This window comes from Babylonia areolata, chromosome 9 (assembly GCF_041734735.1).
Source record: "Babylonia areolata isolate BAREFJ2019XMU chromosome 9, ASM4173473v1, whole genome shotgun sequence".
In the NCBI taxonomy this organism is placed as follows: domain Eukaryota; kingdom Metazoa; phylum Mollusca; class Gastropoda; order Neogastropoda; family Buccinidae; genus Babylonia; species Babylonia areolata.
Genome location: NC_134884.1, coordinates 3,180,878 through 3,204,628, shown reverse-complemented (window position 1 = coordinate 3,204,628; position 23,751 = coordinate 3,180,878). Strand labels below are relative to the sequence as shown.

Here is a 23,751-nt window from a genome sequence, read left to right as displayed (position 1 = left end):
TTACACACAAGTTCAAACTTGCACTCACACACTTTGGTCACTGTAAACAGGAAACAAAAGAACATAACGAAAGAAGCTACCAACTAAAATCCAACATTCTGTCCACAGTAATTTCAGAAACCCATGCCACACTATTTCCCCACTACATTCAAACGACCAACACCTGCACCTTGATCCGATGATAAACCATAATCAGTTTTCTCTCTTTAACCACGCGGAAATCATGATCATCTGTATCTAAAAATGCCACAGATACTAGAACACCACCTTATAAAATAAAACATTTAAAAATCATGAGTCTAGCATGGTGATGGATAGTAACTTTCTATGAACAGGGAGCCAAGAATCATGCTGGTGGGACGTGCACATATTATTTGTGTGAGAATTGAGAGTGAGGGAAGGTGGTGGTTCTTTAACAATAATCTTGCACTCACATGACCACCAGGAATAAGGCCGTATTCAGTCAGAAAAGTTACTCTTTTAAAATTTCTATCTGACTTACAAAGTTCAAAAGCACATCCCGGCGTTTTGTGTACACTGCTGTAGGTATGTACACAATCCAAGTTTTTTGAAACTTTGTGTACATTAGTGTAGCTATGCACACAATCCAAAGTTATCTCAACACTGTGGACATTGGTGTAGCTATGCACACAATCCAGTTATCTCAACACTTTGCGTACACAATCCAAAAAGTATCTTAATACTATGTGTATGCTGGTGCAGATATGTGCACAATCAACAACTATCTTTTGAATACATTTGTGCATGCATGTACACAATCCAAAATCATCTCAATACTTTGTGAACACTGACGCATGCATTGTACATACACATGCGAACAAACACGTACCACTTGTGGGTGACTCACACACAGGTGCTGTTAGACCATTTGACTCCTGACCTCCATTCACCAGAGAAAAAAATCACAGCCCAACAGAAAAGAGACAAAATGCTAAGGGGTGGAGGGGGTGGGGGGGGGGGGGTGACAAGTGTGGTATGGGGGTAGTGCACCTCTTGCTGGTAATTTCTTTGCCCTTTCTGATGACTGCACATGCGTTGCATGAACATTCCCCTGCCCCCCCCTACCCCAAGTCATGAATGATGTGGCTGTGAATCATTCTATTTACTATTCTTTTGTCTCCGAGTCATGGCATTACTCTTCTATTTTTTTCTTTCTTTTTTTTTTTTTAAGCTAAATCATTCCAACTTCAAAATGGTGCTTCAAAAAGTGAGACACATTCTGCAGAAAATCTACCAAAAAAAAGAAAAAAAAAAAAAAGAAAAGTTATTCCTCCCATGTAGATGACTTGATGTAAGCTAAGGCTCAATGTTACAAACAAATTCTGGGTGTTTTCCATCACTGTTTAAACAGTGAACTGTTTGAGGGTAACAACATTGCACTCTACACCATCTGCCTGAAAGGTTTTTGCTTTCTATCTAGATACACATGTTCTAAACACCGCACTAGTGACAACACTGTGTACGCTGCATTTTGGAATTCATTGCTGTCCTCCTTCACAACCAAACAACGCAGAGAAAACACACACACACACATGCAGTGCACACTTTGTTAACATCATACTTTGTGTCAGCCAATCACTGACATGCATAGATTTTCCACAAGTGGCATTCATTGGTAGAGGCTCAAGATCAACAGCACTGCCTTCCCGAAGAAGAAAAAAAACGTACGAGGATTGGAATCCGACTGAACCAATATGAGAGTTACTTCAACTGTTTGTCCCTGAAGACAAAACGAAAACACCAGAAGTCTGTACAGAGGCTGACTTGCTTCAACGTAAAGTGCACAAGGTTTGGAAGGCAGGGTTGTGGTGTTCTGGGGATTCCTCTCTCACACTTTCTTCCTCCTCTCCTCTCCCTCCCTCTCTCTATTCCTTTCTCTCCTCTCTCTCTCCTTTTCCTCTCCCCTATTTTCCTCTTCCTCACCCTCCCTCCCTCTCCTCTTCCTCACCCTCCCTCCCTCTCTCCTTTTCCTCTCCCTCCCTCTCTCCTTTTCCTCTCCCTTCCCTCTTTCCTCTTCCTCTCCCCTCCCTCTCTTTCTCCCTTTTCCTCTCCCCTCCCTCTCTCTCCTCTTCCTCTCCTGTCTCTCTCTCCTCCTCTCTCCTCTTCTCATTCTCTTCTTTTCCCACCATGAGGCAAAACAGAAGTATATGAAATACGGGTTTGTCCACACACACACTGGTAACTCTTTCAGTCTGCAACAGTTCAGTGTGTGTGATTGTGACATGAAGATGACTGGGCCACAGAATACTCCTTTCCTTGTGTTCAGTACGGCTCGATTATTTGTTCCCTATCTCTGCACGGTATTTTAAGTTTGTCCTCCTCCATGTACGGTTTCTGCACATCACCTACATGCTTGGCGTTATCCGCAGCAATTTCCAGGATAAACCAGTGGCAGCCCACACACCCACACAACACAAGTTACTGGATTCTGTGCTCCAGTGGAAACAGGAAAGCTTTACATATAGTCATTGTGAAAATTCAGTGTTTCTGTTACAACACATCAAAACTTCCAGACTGTAGGAGAAGTTTTATAATCTTGTTAGATAGACGGCTTCATAATGTCAGCTGACTGGTCCCATACAAGGAAGCTTGGAAACAACACTCACAGATCATTGCACTGGTACACTATAACTTCCAGGCCACGAATTACCCATCCTGGGTCAGCACTTAACACCAGCTAACCAGCCGAGGTCAACGGCAAAGGGTGTAGTGTAGGGCGTACAGAACCCAAACTCGGAACCGTCCAGAGAGAGACCATACCTCAGTTCACACAACACCAGACAAGGAACAGAACAAAGACGGCCGCCACTCAGCATCACCCGCAGTTCACAGCGTAGTGACCTTCCCCTTCCCCCCTCCACCACCCCCGCTGCCTCCACCCCCAGCCCCCGAGGATGGTGAGGGGGGCGGCCCCCGGGGTGCGCAGTGCTGGCAGCGGGGGGGTCGGGAGTGCTCCTGGTCCCGCTGGATGGAGTTGAGGAGCTCCAGGAGTTCCAGGCGCTCCTCCTGCATCTTGTCCAGGTCCTGTCGGCGCTGCTGCTCTCGCTCCATCAGCTGCTTCACCTGTCCACACACACACACACACACACACACACACACAACCTGTCGTGGTTATGTTGAATCAGATGCACAAACTGCACATCAATGAAAAGGCTAGACATTTCGTAACAATCCTCGAAGATCAAAACAGATAAGATTATGTCCATGATTAAGATCATATACAGATAATGTTATGTCAAAACTTTCAATTAATCTTCCAGGATTACCATACAGAATAATAAATCCCCAGAAAACAGAACATGACTGCCCACATGGCAGGGTTAAAACAAACACGTAAAAGCCTGCTCAGGCAGACAAGTGAACATGTGAGCCGTACCCCTCAAACGAAAAAATAAATGTAATGATAATAATGATGATCATATTCCTTCTATTCATAATAATGTGTGATATGATTGCTGTGTCCTACTATGGCCAGCAGAGGAGGCAACTGCTGTCCCAACTATCAAAGAACAGAATTTGATAATAATGGAGACTGTCTTGCCCAAGTTACATCCCCACTATCTCAGTCAAGACGGTTTTTGGACAGTCAGAGTTGGGATGGTTCCCAAAGGCCAACTAGCCCCCAAGGCTGCAGCACTGACTAAGAGCCAGTGCAAATATGCCTCCTAGTTTGAGTTACAGTCCTTCACAAAAGACTAAGCTGTGTATGACTTGTAATGGAGAAACCACTGATAATACAGCTCTCACTCTGCTATTGGCCCAACACACGGCTGCTCAGCCGAGCACAAAATCCGGCTCTTTAGTTGGCCGAGCAGCGTCTAGCGTCTTGGGTCAAAAAATTTTTAATGCCAGACTTTCCCACCGCACTCTGCACTGACCGGCACATTCGCCGCGGTATTTCTGGCCCCGCGTGCCAAACCGGGACACTGCTTTCTTTGTTTCACTCGGCCCCGCGGCCCCCGCCCCGCTTTTCCCACCTTTTCACAGCATCCACACATTTCCTGCAGCGATTACAGAAAGTTGAATTATTGCTATTCCTGGTTGTATTATTGGAGTGCAGTTTGATTTGATTTACACAATTTCATTATTTTATCAACATCATCGTTTATTTTTATTTTTTTTTTTTTTACTACCTTAAAAATCTTCGTCTTTCTCGTGGAATGAAGGGCACAGCAGTGCCATAAGCCGACAGACACTCACCCCGCTCTCCATCCCCCTGCTGCTCGCACTCACCATGATACAGTGTGTTCATTTAAACGTTTGTTGTGCTGCCAAGAAAAATCGCACAACTCAAAAGGTAAGCTAATCTGCATGCAGGCATGCTATATGTTCTGTGTGTATTTACGATATTATTGTGCTAAACGCCTGTTTTCTTTGAGAGGGATTTAAACTTAACGATTTTTGCGATCATGTTTCTACTTATCCTTCTCTTCTTTTTCTTCATTTATGTTTCAGCCGTTGCCGCAACAACCGCTATGTAAGAAAACATATTGTGTTTGGAGTCAATGGAAAGCTTATTTTGTGTTCTTTTTAGAAAACCACTTCTTTAGTCGTTATTTCCGATCCATCCGAGGAGATGATGCGCGAAAGAAACAAAGCAGATTTACCGCCGAACAAGCGTACTGCGAGTGCCGCTGGCGCGGCCTGTTTGTCAGCCGCATTTATTTATATCCATGCCCTACTTCCTGGGTTCACGAACTTTCGCAGGGCCAACTAAAGTGCCAGCACTGAACACCCGTGAACAGTAAGCTTACGTCAATCTGTGATATAAACTGAGCGCTGGGCCCAGTCATGATAATGACACTGCTACTACTAAGTTCAACTGTGGCAGGTCCACTTCCTTTGCGTTAGCTGTGCTTGACTATGTGTGTATACATATGTATGTGCACATAACTACATGCATGTATATGTGTATTGTGTGTGCGTGTGTTTATGTAAGTTTGTGCCTGCCTATGTGTGCGTATGTGTTAGGGTAGCTGTTAGATACACGTGTATTGTTAAAATGTATGAATGCAGTGTGTGTGTGTGTGTGTGTAGTCACATTTTGGTGTGTGTAGGTAACATAGATGTAATGTTTTATGTTAAAGCGTTTTTGCAAAGCACCTAGAGCAGATTTCTGGATAGTGTGCTATATAAGTATCCATTATTATTATTATTACTACTTATAAAACATGCTGGTGGTGAACTGACCGTGTGGGAGACCCTGGCGAGCTCGGCCTTGAGCTCATCGATGTGTCCCTTGAGGGCGGACTCGCGCTGGATCATGTGGGCTCTCTGCATGTCCAGCCTCAGCTCCATCTCCTGCCTCTGGTCCTGCAGCTTGCACACCATCTCCGACCTCAGGATCTGTGCACACAGTGTTCGTCTTGTGGAAACTTCAAGTTTTTTTTTGTTTGTTTTTTTAATCACAACGGTGTGAAATTCGGGCTGCTCTCCCCAGGAACAGCGCGTCGCTACACTACAGCGCCACCCTTTTTTTTTTGTATTTTTTCCTGCGTGCAGTTTTTTTCTATTTTCCTATTGAAGTGGACTTTTCTACAGAATTTTGCCAGGAACAACCCTTTTGTTGCCGTGGGTTCTTTTATGTGCGCTAGGTGCATGCTGCACACGGGACCTCGGTTTATCGTCTCATCCAAATGACTAGCGTCCAGACCACCACTCAAGGTCTAGTGGAGGGAGAGAAAATATCGACGGCTGAGTAGTGATTCGAACCAGCGTGCTCAGATTCTCTCGCTTCCTAGGCAGATGTGTTACCTCTAGGCCGTCACTCCACTTTTCTTGGCAAAGTACTTCAGATTTCATGACAAAGTATTCTATTCCACACACAGTATTTCACTATTTGTCTTATGTTTTGTAATCAGAAAACCTCAAGGTTTTGTGACGTAAGTATTCTGTCACACACAGCGTTTGTCTTGTGTCGTATAAAACCCTGGGTTTCATGACAAAGTGTTCGGTCTCACATACTGTACTTGTCTTGTGTTGGGTCTTATAAACCCTTAGGTTTTCAGGTTTCATGACAAAGTATTCTATCGCATAACAGTTCTTCTCTACCTCCTGGTTTCATGAGCTATTCCGTCCCACACACAGTATTTGTCTTCAAATCAAATCAAATCAAATCAAAAACACTTTATTAATCCACATGGAAATTAAGTTGCGCAATCACAGGCTCATTGTAAACACTGGCATAAAATCATGCGCAACATAAGAAGAGATTAAAACTAGTCAAATAAGAATTCCCAATAGCTGACAATATACTAACCCCCCCACACACACACTCATGTTAAGTCAATAGGGTATTGCACAACAATATTAACAAATGAAAACATCCAACAAAAAAGGGTATAGATTACTAAAAATGACATGCGCGCACGCACGCACACACACACACACTCACACATGCACACACGCACACACACCCCACACACACACGTTAAGACCATAAGGTATTGTACAACAATACATAAATAAAAACATCAAGGGAGTAAATCGTATATATAAGTAAAATGTCTTGTTTTTTTGTCTTATAAACCTTCAGGTTTCATGACACAATATTTCAGGTTTCACGACAAAGTATTCTATCCCACACACAGGATTGGTTTCATGACAAAGTTCTGTCCCACACATAGTATTTGTCTTGTCTTGTGTCTTACAAACCTCAACATTTCATCACAAAGTATTATTTCCTACAGACAGTATTTGTCTTGTATCTTATAGAACGTTGGGTTTCATGACAAAGTATTTCTGCTTCCATGACAAAGTATTTCAGCTTCCATGACAAAGTATTCTGTCACACACAGTATTTGTCGTGTCCTTTGTCTTATAAACTTTCAGGTTTCATGATAAAGTATTTCAGGTTTCATGTCAACGAAATCTGCCCCACACAATTTGTCTTTCTTGTGTCTTATAAACCTTCAGGTTTTGTGACGAAGTATATTCTATCCCACACAATATTTTTTGTTTTGTTTTTTTCTTGTATAAACCCTTCATCACAAAGTATTATATTCCAAATACAGAGTGTGTGTGTGTGTGTGTGTGTGTGTGTGTGTGTGCACGCGCATGCCTGTCTCTGAATGTGCGTCTGCATGTGTATCATGTATGTGTGTGTGTTTGTGTATGCGCATGTTTGTGTGTGTACATGTGTGTGTGTGTTTGTCCATGTGTGTGTGTGTGTGCGTGCGTGCGTGCGCATATGTCTGTCGGTCGGTCTGTGTTTGTGTCTGTGTGTGTGAGGAGGGGGACAGGGGTGGTGGGGGGTGGGGGGGGGGAATGAGGTGATGACTTAATTGGGGGGTGGGGAGAGGGAAGGAGGGGGAGAGGGGGGGAGGAAAGGGGATACAACCACAGCTGTTAGTTGCCACGACATTGTCGAGAGTTATTATTCGTCTCTTTGTTCCCACAGCTGAAAAATACCTACACTGACAAACAAACATCCGACCAGAACCACACGTCTATCAGAAAATCGAACAGCAAGGACATGAATCATCACAGGCCGAACACAGCATTCTATTGTCAGGCGTCTGCGTCGCTCTGTGGTTGGCGGGGCGCCCCAGTGGTGTGCAGGTACAGCAGAGGTTTTAATTCTGATTTCCCACGAGAGCTGCATGGAAATATTGACCGGTTTGTTGCCGTCCTTGTGTACGTGTCGTGACGTTGGTGTGGTTGTGTATCAGTATTTCTTTATTTCTGTATTCTTTCACCCCTTTAAAAAAAAAAAAATTCCTTTCTTCCATTCTTTTCTGTCTCCTACGCCCCACCCTCCCTCTCCTCACCACTCCTTTAATCCTTCTTCGTTGTTTTTGTTGCTGATGGCTTCCTTATGCATCACTGTGATCGGTCAATGTTGTCACTTTGTTACATCCCATAGACTCTCTCTCTCTCAGTCTCTGTCTTTCTCAGTCTCTCTCTCAAAGTGACAGGGATTCTCAAGCTAACTGATGATGACAGGGCTATTGTACACTTCTCTGAGCGTACACATTACCTCGTTACCATTAATAATCTCTCTCTCTCCTTCCCTCTCCCTCACTTGAGCTTTACAGCTAATGACATTAAACATTTCAGTGCTCTCTCTGTGTCTCTCCTCCACCACCCCCCCTCGACCCCCCTCGCCCCCCCTCTCTCTATTTTCCTACGACAGGCCGCTTCTAACTGATGGCAGTGATGACAGGGCTATTGTGTACTCCACTCGGCGTACACGTTGCCTTGATCGTTATCATCAATATTCCCCCCTTCCCTCTCTGTCTGTCTCTCACCCTCTGTGTCAGTCTCTCTCTCTCACCCTCTCTTTCTCCGCCCACCTCCCCCTTCTCTCTCTCTCTCTCCCTCTTTCTTTCCACCTCTCTCCCTCTCTCTGTGAAGATAACAAGTGGAATGTCAATGGAGTGGTATTGTCAGCACGTCCCCCTTCCCAGCATCGAACAATGCCCGTGGCCTGAGTTTCAGTTTCAGTTTCAGTTTCTCAAGGAGGCGTCACTGCGTTCGGACAAATCCATACACGCTACACCACATCTGCCGAGCAGATGCCCGACCAGCAGCATAACCCAACGCGCTTAGTCAGGCCTTGAGTGCATGCTTACATATTTGTGTACCTATGAAAGTGGATTTCATTTTACGTAATTTCGCCAGAGGACAACACTCTCGTTGCCATGGGTTCTTTTTCAGTGCGCCAAGTGCGTGCTGCACACGGGACCTCGGTTTATCGTCTCATCCGAAAGACTAGACGCTCAGTTTGATTTTCCAGTCAAACTTAGGAGAAAGGGCGAGAGCGGGATTCGAACCCACACCCTCACGGACTCTCTGTATTGGCAGCTGAGCGTCTTAACCATTCTGCCACCTTCCTCCGTGGCCTGAATGCAATAAAACATTCATTCATTCTCTCTCAGTGAACACACAGGCTCCTTCCCAGTTTCTCTCAGATCATTTACCATCTGAAGTGGGCCTCCCCGCTGAAGTCAGTCGACACAAACTCGTTCCACCGAAAACAGCGCCATTCTTGCCAGTCACCTCGAGTTTAAAAAGCGTTTTGATGTTGTCTTTGTTATTCGTTTCTTTTTGTTTCTGTGGTGTCGCGTGCCCTGACAATACACGAAGGAGTATGTCTTGCTTTGGATTTCTATGTCTATGAATCAGTCAGCCTGCCTTTTCCTTCCTTTTGTCACTGAACGCTATACACACTCCGCTCATGCATATTTCTTGACAGTTCTCGCTCTGGCACATCCATCATTTACTGGCGGTTTTGTTTTGTTTTTTTTTTCTTTCTTTCTGTGTTTCTTGCAAATCTGGAATTTACTGTTTGTTACTTAACTGAAGGGTTGCTGCTAACAGCAATGCAACCAGCGATGGCTCAGAGAATTCTTTTTTTCTTTTCTTTTTTTCTAGTTTTTTGTCGGTTCTAATGTACAGAATACATAATACTGTATCATCTCAGCAAGAGAAGTTCAAGAACTAGACAGACTCCCAGTCGGAAAAGACAGCTTGAATGTGAGGAGATAAAGGGCGGATAAAAACTGAATGTCCACAGCTTTTATTTAAAATTAACATTACAAAAGTCATCGACACCGCACTGCAAGCAAGCCCAAAGCGGTGTAACCGCTAAATAACGATTTTAAAGTCAAACATGAAATACGGAACTCAGTGGACATGGGCAAATCTTTCTTTCCGGCTCCGTCACCCGACTTCCTCTGCCTCCCACCAGCTCCTGCTGCACGTGTGTGCCCACAACAGCGCCAGCGCGAGGATGTGCGTGAGTAAGAGTGCGTGTCTCAATACACTAAATACACCGATATAAACTCATGCATGCAAACACACAAACACATACGCAGAGTTGCGTATCACATGCTTACCCCCACCCCCTCACCCCCCACACACACCGTGCCAGGAAGTTCGCGCTAGCATACAATAATTTTCAAGCAATCCGTCAGTCTCTCTCTCTCTCTCTCTCTCACACACACCCCACAAGGAAGTTCGCGCTATACAATTACACACATGCAATCCAACTCTCTCTCTCCGTTCTCGCTCTCTTTCTCTCTCTGTCTCACACACACACACACACAAGCGCGCGCGTTTGCGCTTCCATTCATATACACAATAATCAACACGCTCATGCATATGCAATTTTTTTCAAAATCAATGGTTGCCTCTTAACTGCTCTTACGTGGGACGACAAAAATGTTTTTGAACCGACTGAATTGTAACGCGCTCAGACACACATGCGTGCTCACGCAACCACGCACACAGATACACACATACACATATAAAAACAGACACTCAGTGAGGCGCGCGCGCGCGCGCGCGCACACACACACACACCACTGACCTACGCCCACTCAAGCACTCACGCACGTGCACAGCTGACGTCAGCTGTGAATGACGTTGACAGCAGACACCAATCATCCTAACCAGTGTTCCAGAGCGCTGCTGACACAGTCATGGCACAACGACAGTGGCTGACCTTTGATATTTTTTTTTCCCACAGTAAATTGGTCCTGTCAATGGCTGTGGCGTGATAGTTCACCACGCAGGCACATTTTCACGTACCATTGAAAAAAAAAAGATGAAAAATATTTTCTAGGGGGAGGGGGGGTGTGGGTGTGGGGGCGGGGAAATCGATCATATCCTATCACTGACATTTTCACTACATGCCTGTTTTGATGCCGGTTGGAAAAAAGAAGAAGTTAGTTTTCCAAGTCCAAAGGTCATGTGGTTAGAATTTTTGACACACACAAAAAATCAAAATCACTATCCCTCCCTCCCTCTCTCTCTTTCTGTCCCCTCCCTACCCCCTCTCGCACCACACACACACACACACACAGACATACACACACCACAAGGAAGTTCGCGCTATACAATTACATACATGCAATCTAACTCTCTCTCTCCGTTCTCGTTCTCTTTTTCTCTAGCTGTCTCTCTCTCTTTTTCTCTGTCTCTCTCTCTCTGTCTCTTTTTCTCTAGCTGTCTCTCTTTTCTTTGTCTCTCTCTCTCTCTAGCTGTCTCTCTTTTTCTCTGTCTCTCTCTCTAGCTGTCTCTCTGTCTCTCTCTCTAGCTGTCTCTCTCTCTCTCTCTCTAGCTGTCTCTCTTTTTCTCTAGTTGTCTCTCTTTTTCTCTAGCTGTCTCTTTTTCTCTAGCTGTCTCTAAACACACACAGAGAGAGAGAGAGAGAGAGAGAGAGAAACACACTATCTCTCCACTGTCTATGTCTACCCCTCCAGCTGTCTCTTTCTCAACACACACACACACACACACACAGACGTGTACACTGCACTGTGGACGCCAAACACGATATATTCCAGTGAAAGCTTAAGAAGGGGAGATAAATGGAACCAGAAATCTAACTGATAGGCCCATGGCGGCCTGCGTCTGTCTGGCATCGAAGGCAATGGATTCGGCTACGTCGGGTCCTATGAGTTCCACACCTTCCCTTTACACAACGCGTAAAGCAACGAATTACGTCATACAACTGCGCATACTACGTCACACGCTTCTACGTCACAAGTGGCGTCATACTCGGGTTACATCTTCCTACTGCCCACGTTTTTCGACCTTCTGCCTACTCGACCTTTTGTGCTTAAAGCCTGAACCGGACTATAAATGGCGGGCGATTTGAATCAAGCCAGTTTCTCACCAGAGTCTGACACTGTGACGTCGGTGAAGGTTTATTCAAAATAAAAGCCCTATAAAGCTACGGTTTGGCTTCATTTATTGGCAGAGAGCGAGATTTGCCTAGCAGCTTCCCAATCTAGACCTGAATTGACTTGGAAAGTACCAAATGTGTCAGCTACACGTAATACAAAATTTGAATGCAGAGAAAAGGGGCGCAACCGAAACCTTGCTCTCGGGAGTTAAGACTTTAACAAAACATGAATTTGTAAGAAATGTCAAATTCAGGTTACACCTAACTCAGTGGCGAGGACGGTCTCTATCACGCACCACCACTGCTTGAACAAAAAATGGTGCTCGGTCACACACTGACCTCGTGTCGGGAAGTATGATCTTTCTCAGTACGCATAATGTGTGCTCGCGATGTCGTGTTACGCATAACTATGGGGGTCGTGTTGTTGTGGTTGAGTGGTGTGTGTGGTCACACATACATGTGTGAAGTGTGTTACGTCATTTATATGTGGATGTGTGTGTGTGTGTGTGTGTGTGTACGCATACATGTGTGCGGGTGTGTGTTACGCATACATATGTGTGTGTGTGTGTGAGTGTGTGTGTACGCATACATGTGTGCGTGTGTGTACGCATACATATGTGTGTGTGTGTGTGTGTGTGTGTACCATACAATACATATGTGTGTGTGTGGTGTGTGTACACATACAATGTGCGGCGTGCGGGGTGGTGTGTGTGTGTGTGTACCATACATGTGTGCCTGTGAGAGAGACAAGAGAGAGTGTGTGTGTGTGTTTGTGTGTGTGCGTGCATGCGCGTTTTCGTGGCGCGCGCGTACAGTCAGCTTTGTATTTTCACTGAGACTTTAACAAAGCCACTTATCCCCGTGACCCAAATCCCCAACAAGCCAGCCTTCACTGCCAGTCGTTCTTTCTATACTGGCAGCACCCAGGTGCTGCCGACAGTGGAGATAACTCCATCAGCACTGCGTGCTGTTGTCGTGACAGAGTGACCTTTCCTTCCTCTCCTTTCCTCCCTCGCCAAAAAACTCCTCTGCCCACACTTAACCTTTCACATTTTGTGCCCGTCAACTGTTCGCATTGCCCTTCTCTGACAATGGGGAGTGTAACGTAAGCGGAATCTTTTTTTTTTTCTTTTCTTTTTTTTTTTTTACTTTCTCTCTTTGGTTGACTTTTTGGATATCGTTTTGTTTATTTGTTGTCTTTTTGTTTCTATGATGTCGTTTCTTCTTCCCCCCCCCTCCCCCGCCCCCCGCTTTTTTTCTTTAGAGGAGGAGGGGGTTTGGGGGGGAGGGGGTGTTGGGAGAGCGGAGGTGAGGGTGGGGGTGGGGGACAGAGTATTCTATTTACTTTCCGCCGGACTGGAGAGGAGACATAGTGCCGAGAGCTAAAGTACCATTACCCGGGGCAGCATCGTCTTCAATCGTTTTCAAAGCGCGTGGGCTAATCCATATACGCTGCTGCACAACGACTTCATTATTATTATTATTATTTTATTTCGGTTTTATTTTTATTTCTTTAGTCAAGAGGGAATAGAGACCCGTCCGTCCTACGTATAAACTCCACTGTCTACAACCGGGTGGACTGATGTTTTTTGTGCCTTTGAATCAACCCATTGCTTCCTGGGAAACTGATGCCCTTGACCGCTCTCGCTGGAGGATGCTGTGCTCTAGTGGCATAAAGACGTTTGAAAACAAGAAAACGCTGGCCATTAAGGAGAAGCGTGAGCGAAGGAACCAGGGCTCAACTTCTGGAGACGTTTTCCCTTGCAACACCTGTGGGAAGTGCTGCGCATCCAGAATCGGCCTCTTCTCCCATATGAGGACACACACCGACAGATAATCCTGTCTGCCTACTCGTCCGATGGTCCGACGGGAGACTCCATTATTATCATTAGAATCCAGCCACTGTCCACGGCACCGGGAGCGCTGTGGCAGGACTGGTCAGGCGCTGGACTTCTCATCCAGTGTTCGCCAGTGACCAGGGTTCGAGGCCCCGTTTTGGCATGGTGTTGTGTCCTTGTGAATGGCACTGCACTTCCGTTTTCCTCCCAGGTGTGAATAGCTACCTGTGTGAATGGCACTGCAGCACTTCAATTGTCCTCCCAGGTGTGAATAGCTACCTGTGTGAATGGCACTGCACTTCCGTTTTCCTCCCAGGTGTGAATAGCTACCTGTGTGAATGGCACTGCACTTCCGTTTTCCTCCCAGGTGTGAACGGCTACCTGTGTGAATGGCACTGCACTTCCATTTTCCTCCCAGGTGTGAACGGCTACCTGTTCCTGGTAGGGGAAAGCTAACATGGCGGAAAGAGAGGACTGGGCCCCGCCTTCCTGTGCGAAGCCCAAGACACAGTGGATATGAATTCACTGCCCCAATGCTCGTAAAAGGATGTGGGAAACCATCTTTTTCCCCCCCACAGACTCACTGATAGAAATGTAGTTTTAATAGAAATGGGAATCAGTAGTTAACTTTTGTTTAGAAGTTAACAACAGTATCAAGCATATCTCCTGGCGATGCTATCAGTCTGAACATTTTTTATGTTAAGCCTATATAAATTTGCTAAAAACAAAATGTACTATTCGTGAGAATCTAAGTTTCAATCAACGAACTTGTAAAAATGTTTGGTTTCCACGCTAATGTAATTACAGACCCTGTTCAATCCGACTTGGGGAAAACGGAAATTCAAAAATGTTTATACAAAAAATACCCCCGCCCCCCCTTTTTTTTCTTAACTATACTAATGTTTTATTTCCGGCACAGCCAAAGACCCCGTTCTCAACTTGCCAATTCTCCATGGGAAAACGGAAATCAAAACATGTTTACACAAAAAATACACTTCTTTTTTCAGTTACTAACCTTCGCCGTACCTCATGGGTGGAAAAATTACCCATACTTTCATTGAAATACTCATAACTCAGTCAGCACTGCAACTATTGAACAGGAATTTTATGACTTCGTCCATTTATGATTTTCGCATATCCTCATCAAAAAACGGTGTTGTTTCGCTAGTAGACAATGGAGTAAAGTTTTCTTCTTCTTCTGCTTTCATGGGCTGCAACTCCCACGTTCACTCGTATGTACACGAGTGGGCGTGTACGCGTATGACCGTTTTTACCCCGCCATGTAGGCAGCCATACTCCCGTTTTCGGGGATATGCATGCTGGGTGTGTTAGTATTTTCTCCATAACCCACCAAACGCTGACATGGATTACAGGATCTTTAACGTGCGTATTTCATCTTCTGCTTGCGTATACACACGAAGGGGATTCAGCCACAAAAAGGTCTGTGCACAATTATGTTGACTTGGGAGATCGGAAATATCTCCACCCTTTTACCCACCAGGCGCCGTTACCGAGATTCGAACCCGGGTCCCTCAGACTGAAAGTCGAACGCTTTAAACGCTCGGCTATTGCGCCTGTCAAAGCAGTATATAAACAATAAAATCATATTTATTTAAAAAATAAAAAAAATCCCCGTCCACTGCCCCTCACCTCAATGGCGGCGCGGAGCTCGGCGATACAGTTGTGCTCCCGGTCCTCCTCCGTGACGTAGTCCTGCCCACAGCCGTTGCTGCACTGCTTCCGGCCCCCCTCCTCCCCCCTCCCGGCCACCCCCACCACCCCAGCCCCGCACTCCTCCATGTGCTCGCTCATGTCCGCGCGTGCGCAGCGCGTGCCGCACCCGTGACGGCACAGCACCTCCTCCAAGGGGCACTCGTCCTCGTGCGCCTGCGCGAACTCCAGGGGGGTCACGTGGTCGCAGCCCAGGCGGTGGTTCTTGCAGCGGATCCGGAGGCGGGCCAGGTCGTTGCGCATGTAGCGGAACAGGGGTCTGCAACACACACACACACACACACTCACATACACAGTGCAGAGATGCCAACCACTGACCCATGTGAGATGTTTGTGGGAACAATCAGGAATTTACTGCAACACACAGGCAGAGATGCCAACAACCTCTGTCAAGCGTTTTGTAGGAATAATAAGAAATTTGCTGCAACACACACACACACACACACACACACACAGTGCAGAGATGCCAACAGCCGCTGTCAGATGTTTATGGGAAGTCAGGAAATTTTGTGGGAAACATTTTGAATTTGGTATCAATACTCTGACTTCGAGCCGCATAAGCAAACACACATGTTATTTACAACTGGTATTCCACAAGCACCAACACTCGGCTTATGTCACAGATTGATGTAAGTTTACATTTGGGCCAACAGCAAAGTGAGAGCTGTAGTATCAATGGTTTCTCCAGTCAATGGGAAACCATTTACAGCTTAGTCTTTTGTGAAGGACTATGACTCTCAAGCTGGGAGGCAAAATTGCACTGGCTCTTAGTGCTGCAGCCTTGTGGGCTAGTGGGCCTTTGGGAACCATCCCAACGCCGACTGTCCTAAAACCCTCTTGGCCGAGAGAGTGGGGATGTACTTGGGCAAGACACTCTCCACTATAATCAAATTCTAGCCCAAATAGTCGGAACAGCAGATGCCTCCTCTGCTGTTCTGATGGTCATAGTCGGACACGACTGACTATCATATATATATATATATATATATTCCACACGGCACAGACGCTGTTTGACCGAGACGCAACGTGGTTCTGCCACGTTCTCTTGTTCAGGCAGACGATGAAGCTGATTGGTCCCCAAAGCTGCAGCACTAAGAGCCAGTGCAATCTTGCCTCCTAGTTGACGGGCGCAATAGCCGAGTGGTTAAAGCGTTGGACTGTCAATCTGAGGGTCCCGGGTTCGAATCACGGTGACGGCGCCTGGTGGGTAAAGGGTGGAGATTTTTACCATCTCCCAGGTCAACATATGTGCAGACCTGCTAGTGCCTGAACCCCCTTCGTGTGTATATGCAAGCAGAAGATCAAATACGCACGTTAAAGATCCTGTAATTCATGTCAGCGTTCGGTGGGTTATGGAAACAAGAACATACCCAGCATGCACACCCCCGAAAACGGAGTATGGCTGCCTACATGGCGGGGTAAAAACGGTCATACACGTAAAAGCCCACTCGCGTGCATACGAGTGAACGCAAAAGAAGAAGAAGCAGCCTCCTAGTTTTTAAGTCATAGTCCTTAACTGAAAGACTAAGCTGTGAATAAAATCATATTAAACACAGTGTGTGTTGGTGTATTGTGTGTGCGTGTGTTTATGTAAGTTTGTGCCTGCCTGTGTGTGCGTATGTGTTAGGGTAGCTGTTAGATACACATGTATGTTAAAATGTATGTATGGAGTGTGTGTGTGTGTGTGTGTGTGTGTGTGTGTGTGTGTGTGTGTGTGTGTGTAGTCACATTTTGGTGTGTGTATGTAACATTTGATGTAATGTTTTATGTTAACAAAAGCGTTTTTGTAAAGCACCTAGAGCAGATTTGTGGATAGTGTGCTATATAAGTATCCATTATTATCATTATTAAATGACTTCCCATTGCAATGGAGAAACCATTGATCATACAGCTCTCACTTTGTTGTTGGCCCAGCTGTAAGTTTATGTCAATGTGTGATATAAGATATACATATGGAGTGATGGCCTAGAGGTAACGCGTCCGCCTAGGAAGCCGAGAGAATCTGAGCGCGCTGGTTCCAATCACGGCTCAGCCGCCAATATTTTCTTCCCCTCCACTAGACCTGGAGTGGTGGTCTGGACGCTTAGTCATTTGGATGAGACGATAAACCGAGGTCCCGTGTGCAGCATGCACTTAGTGCACGTAAAAGAACCCACAGCAACAAAAGGGTTGTTCCTGGCAAAATTCTGTAGAAAAATCCACTGCGATAGGAAAAACAAATAAAACTGCAAGAAGGAAAAAAAAAAGAAAAAAAAAAGGGTGGCGCTGTAGTGTAGTGACGCGCTCTCCCTGAGGAGAGCAGCCCGAATTTCACACAGAGAAATCTGTTGTGATAAAAAGAAATACAAATACAAATACAATTACATCCATTCCCAAACGAAAAAAAACCCCTACTCGGGAAACTGACCTGAGCTGCAAGGCGGTCAGCGGCTGCCTGTCCTCAGGGCAGGTGCACTCGGCCACGAGCCAGGCAGAGATGCAGGTGGAGCAGAAGGCGTGCTCGCAGGGCGCCTGCAGAGGATCCTCCAGCACGTCCCGGCAGATGCAGCACAGAAGGCCCTCGTTCACAGCCTCCACGAACCGCTCAATGTCAAACCCCATGCCGCTGCTGGCCGCGCGCTGCTGCACGTGCTGGTTGGTGGTGATGGTGGTGGGGTGGAGTTCGTTCTGCTGGCTGCAAAAAAATATGAATAAATAATGAATGAATAAATAGATAAATGAAATTACATTAATGAAACAAAATGAATAAAAACAAAAAAACAAAGAAAGAAAGAAAAAAACAGAAAAAAACGTACTATGGTTGTCAAGGGAGGGGGGTGGGGGGGTTGCGTTGTTGTTGTGGCGGTTGCTTTTTTGTCAGTGTTTTTTTTTAATTTTTTTTTTATAATAACGTGCTACGGTTGTCAAGGAGGGGAAGTGGTGGTTGTGTGGTTATTGTCACGGTTGTTGCTGTTTGGTCGTTCTTTCATTTCTTTTTTTTTTTTTTTACCTTTGGTGATATAAGACGGCGTGTGTGTGTGTGTGTGTGTGTGTGTGTGTGTGTGTGTGTGTGTGTGTTCACGCGCTTGCAGACGTACGTGCAGTCTGTGTGTGTAACACTGTGCATTCACACACAGAGAAACACACACACACACACACACACACACACACACACACACACACACGGGTACGTGCACACACAGAGATTGGCAATGCACACACCAGATGTGAACTTACTGGTGACTAGGCACGTTTGACAGATTTTGAGAGCGTTATCACACACACACACACACACACACACACACACGCGCGCGCGCAGCTCTCTCCCACCCCCTCGCCCCCTCCCCACCCCGCTCTTTCCCTCTTACACCCACACACAAAAAACCAGGTGGTGAACATCTGAGCAGGTTGACGACAGTGATCAGAAAGTGAAAAACGACACACCCCGGGTACCTGATGAAAATGGTTATCTGATCTTCGTGCTGCCTCCCTCCCTGCTCTACACCCTCCTCCTGTTGTCCTTCTCCCCCTTTAACTCTCTCCATACGAACGGCGAAAAGAGACGACGTTAACAGCGTTTCACCCCAATTACCATCATCAAAATATTGCAAGCGGAAGGCTCTTATCTCTCTCCATACGAACGGCGAAAGAGACGACGTTAACAGCGTTTCACCCCAATTACCATCATCAAAATATTGCAAACGGAAGGCTCTTATACTGAAGAGGTGAATGTTGACAAAGAATACCACAATTCTGACGACGGAAGCTAAAGGTTGGGTCATTCAGACACCCACTGGACATCCGAGGGGTCTGTGTTGAGGAGAAGAGAGGACTGGTTGTACTGAGTGAGTTAAAGACAGGAAGGTGTGTACTGAACAGTGTGTGTTGTATTGGTGTCTCGCGGGCGTGTGTGTGTGTGTGTGTGTGTGTGTGTGTGTGCGCGTGTGTACGCGCGTGTGTGCATGTGTGTGTGTGTGTGTGTGTGTGTGTGTGTGTGTGTGTGTGTGTGTGTGTGTGTGTGTGTGTGTGTGTGTGTGTGTGTGTGTGTGTGTGTGTGTGTGTGTGTGTGTGTGTATGTGACACGGTTTAAAACGGGGCCTTCTTACCTACCTCTCAGTCACTTTGTTCATTCTTGAAAGGTTTTTTTTTTTGTGTGTGTAAGTGTGTTGTTGTTGTTGTGATTGTTTTGACCTGTTAGAACCATGCTTGATATTTTTGTTTTGTTTCCAATAGTTTGTTCTGTCCCCCCCCCCCTCCGCCTCCTCTTACCCCCTTTCCCAGCGTCTCCCCTCTTCACCATCACGGAGACTCCTCCCCCCTCCCCCCTCTGCCCCGTGTCGCCAGCTTCCAGTGGGAGATAACTTCATTCTGTGTTGACGTTCACACACACACCCACACACACACACACACTGCCGCTCTCTAAAGGTCACACTACTTCCACATTTCCAATGAAGTGCATGTGTCAAGCTGCTTTTCACTAATGAGAGCGTTACTGATCAACTACAGAAATTGGAAAAAAAAGGTAAAGATAAATAAATAAATAATATTGTACAAATCTCCGACCGATAACAAAAAAAAAGTACCTGACTATGAAAACAAACAAACAACTACTATTCTGCTGTCGTCGTTGTTATTTTCATTCAATTTTCTTTTCTTTTTTTCTTTTACTTTTGTTCTTGGCCATACTTACACATATCAAGTTCACACACACACACACACACACACACACACGTGACCTTTGCAAACAAGATACCAAGCACAACAAATACATTGTCAGATTGATGACGCATGATTATCAACTTTGAAAAAACAAACAAATAAACAAACAAACAAAAAAAGAAAGAATGACTAATGAACGATTCATTAATTGACTAAATTGTCAATAACTATCATAAATATCGATGTGACCAAATGCCTCCAACACACACAGAACCCCCCCCCCCCCCTCCCCCAACACACACCCCGCCCCATCCCCCAGAACACCACAGCTTCCAAAATCAGACGGACAATGTACGCCATGACCCCCCCCCCCCCCTTCCCCTCCTTCAAAGTCAGTGAATCGATGCAAGGACCACCGCCTCTCATCACGGCCGGAGGTCCAGAGAACACAGGCACTCACAGCACACGTGCAACACGACTGATGATCGGCCGGCGAATCGGAACACTTTCTGGCTGAGGGTTGCAGGTTCCTGGCCGCATTCGATCCGATTCTATTATCGGCCAGTCCTGCCTGCTGTCTGCAGTTTGGGGGGAGGGGGTAATGGGAGGAGGAGGGGGGGGATATGGGAGTGTGGGGGCTTTGTGGTATAAACAGCTGCAGGTGATCGCCGGCGGAAAGTGTGGTGGTGATCGACCTGTTTCAGTTTGACAGCAGCAGCGGTGCAGTAACTAATTATGGTGGTCCTCTTTCGGACAAGATCTATACCCTGCCCCGGACTTACGGTGTTTATGATTGATGAGTCCCGTGCAATGAACCGAGGGGTCGACGAGGGCGTTAGGTGGGGAGGGGGGAGAGGGAGGGTCGAGAGAGAGAGAGAGAGATAGAGAGAGTATGAGTGTGTGTGTGTGTATGTGGAAAGAGAGAGAGAGAGAGAGAGAGAAAGAGAGTGTGTGTGTGTGTGTGTGTGTGTGTGTGTGTGTGTGTGTGTGTGTGTGTGTGTGTGTGTGTGTGTGTGTGTGTGTGTGTGTGTGTGTGTGAGTGAGTGAATGTCTATGAGTGCGCAGTGCACGAGTCTGTTTATATGTTTCAAACTCTTCATTCTCCAAAAAATAATTTACTTCATAAAGAATACACCTACAGTGTGGAGGTGCAGGTGATCTAAGGTTAAAATGACAGTTCTACACCCTCTCTGTTCTTCTATCTGTATGTACAGGTGTGCGAATGAGCATGCAAACAAGAAAGAAAAGCATGCAAGCAAACAAACAAGCGCACCTCTCTCTCTCTCTCTCTCTGGGTGTGTGTGTGTGTGTGTGTGTGTGTGTGTGTGTGTGTGTGTGTGTGTGTGTGTGTGTGTGTGTGTGTACACTCCAGATGAAAACTACACTGAAATCATACATGTTAAAAAACAACAACAACTAGGAATACTTAGCAAACATGGAAGTAGCAACGAAACATTACAGCCAGCCGATTCAAGTGGCTTTACAATTTTTCCGGGTCTCTCTCAATGGCCTCTCCTGGCGATGCAAAAAAACCCAAAAAACTCGTGACAGGAATACACAGGCTGTCAACAGCAGCTACAGCACGCCAAATGCCTGCGGCCTCCATAAATGCTGGCCTGATGTTCTCACACAGACATGTTTCGTATCCGCTGACTAGAGAGTTAATCTGGTGCGTGAGTTCTGTCCAACCTCCTTAATGTGAGGCAACACAGTGTGATGTTGTCGCTCCATAACCTTACATATGATAGGAATGCAGCAGCAGCAGCAGCAACAACAACAGCAAATACAAAAAGAAATTCCAAGTTCTTCGTCTGCGTGCGTGGGCTGAAACTCCCACGTTCACTCACGAGTGGGCTTTTACGCATATGACCCGTTTTTATCCCCACCAAGTAGGCAGCCATACTCCGTTGTTGGGGGGTTATTACTGGTTTGCTAAGTCGTGAGAGGTGTAAGCCACCTGGCTGTTAGCAGTCAGCACGTCTCCGGCTCCTCAGCCGCTCTCTCCGTAAGTCCCCATCACCAGAGATTTCTCTCGCTCGTCCATGTGCACGTGGGAACGCTTTTTTTAGGAGACACACTTCCTGACATGTTTCAAGTAAGATATTACCCATTCCCCCCCCCCCTCCCCCATCCCCACAATGTGTCGGGAAGGATCAGAGAACAACGAAACTTTTCACCAAGAAAGACATGGGGTGGTCTTCTCGGTAAGCATCTCAGCATGGAGATTATCCGTGAAGGACTGGCTCAAGAGATGTGTGTCACCGGACCTCTCCATGCCGTGTTTCACGTGCGCACTACGTGGAGAAGCGCTCTTCAAGTCACTCACGCCTCCAGACACCTTTCAAACGCAAAGTCGGGTCGACTCACTACTTTTCTTCCCCCCTGAGGACGGCGTCAGGAGGGTTTATGGACCTGCAGAGTTGGCTGGGAAAGACGGGAATGCTCACCAGTGCACTGTGTCAAACTTGTTAACACCGGAACTGAAGACTTGTTGTCGGGCTTTTCGTTGGCAGGTGTCTAGGTACTTTTAGATTTACGAGCTTCACAGCGGTCTGATTTTTGTCACCAGTCTTGAAGAAAAAAAAAAAAATCAGACCTACATGAATGATTCACAGACAAAGAGTTCCATTCTTGCGATAGAAATTGCACTCGAATATAAATGAATAGATAGATAGATAGACAGATAAATGAATGAATAAATGAATTAACATGTAAACAAACAGATACATTAACAAATAAATTCTATTCCATTGAAATTGCCTCTAATGCTACAAATATAAACGGAAAACATGTGTTTTGGGTGTGTGAAGGCACTCCCCATAGTCTAAGAAAAGGATGAAATAAAGTTGTTGTTTTTGTTTGTTTGTTGTTGTTTTTCTAAAATGCATACACAGAAACCGACCAAACAAAACTAAATCATTGAATTCATTGATGAAAAAAAAAGGTAAATAAGAAAATTCTTCCACTGTTGGATCGCCTCAAATCACAAGGGATTAAATAATAATAATAATAATAATAATAATAAAGACGGACATGAGACTGCCTCGAACTGGCAGATAAATTACTGGAGCCAACAAATCTCTACTGATGGACACACACACACAGACACACACACAAACAATGTTATGTTCGAAACTATACTGAATAACGCTGTGAAAACATCTGTGACAAGGTTTGTATGTTCTTATTGTGATTACCCACAATGCTTATTTCATAATGTTTCAACGACAATTTTCTTGTTTCCTGTCCGCCCGCAGATAACTCAACGACCGCAAAAGAACCATCGACATGTTGATGGTTGAATGCATACATTGTGGTATGGATGGATATATAAATGACAGACAGAAACACACACACACACACACACACACACACACACAAACACACACACATAATGTCTAACATCACTTAATGTGGATAGACATTAAATGAAATAGAACACACACACACACACACACACACTGTCCAACATCACTTAATGTGGATAGACATTAAATGAAACACACACACGAGAGAGAGAGAGCGAGAGAGAGAGAGAGAGAGAGAGAGAAGAAACAAAATGGACCCCCACCCTCTCGCCCCCTAGTGACCAACAAGAGGACCAGAACCGCCCCCCAAGCCCCCCCACCCCTACCCCCCCACACACACACAAAGAAGGGGAAAAGAAAAAAGTTGGTCCCCCCCACCCACCACCCCCAAGTGACCGACAACAAGAGAACCAGAACAGGTCATCACGCCAGAGGACACCCCCCACCCCCCCACACCCCCCAACAAGCCCAGCAATCCCCAAGTGCTGACACGTGCAGCACAACTGCCTCCTCCCCCCCACCCACCCCCTACAATCGGATTAGCTGCTGTCGTATCGGGCAGGGCAGTTTCTCGCCGTGGTCCGAT

The 23,751-nt window shown here is 45.9% G+C and overlaps 1 protein-coding gene across 2 annotated transcripts in view; it reads right to left on the bottom strand.

The window, feature by feature from the left end:
• Nucleotides 1–1,192: 1,192 nt before the first annotated feature.
• Nucleotides 1,193–23,751, bottom strand: part of LOC143285998 (RING finger protein 151-like) — a 56,608-nt gene continuing 34,049 nt past the window's right edge. For both annotated transcript variants that reach the window (XM_076593489.1, XM_076593488.1), the window contains exons 3-6: nucleotides 17,627–17,893; nucleotides 15,139–15,478; nucleotides 5,212–5,367; nucleotides 1,193–3,084 (exon numbers count right to left, since the gene is read on the bottom strand). In XM_076593489.1, the coding sequence (XP_076449604.1) occupies nucleotides 2,848–3,084; nucleotides 5,212–5,367; nucleotides 15,139–15,478; nucleotides 17,627–17,820 (927 nt within the window). In that variant the 5' untranslated portion in view covers nucleotides 17,821–17,893 and the 3' untranslated portion in view covers nucleotides 1,193–2,847. The remainder of the gene's footprint in view (nucleotides 3,085–5,211; nucleotides 5,368–15,138; nucleotides 15,479–17,626; nucleotides 17,894–23,751) is intronic.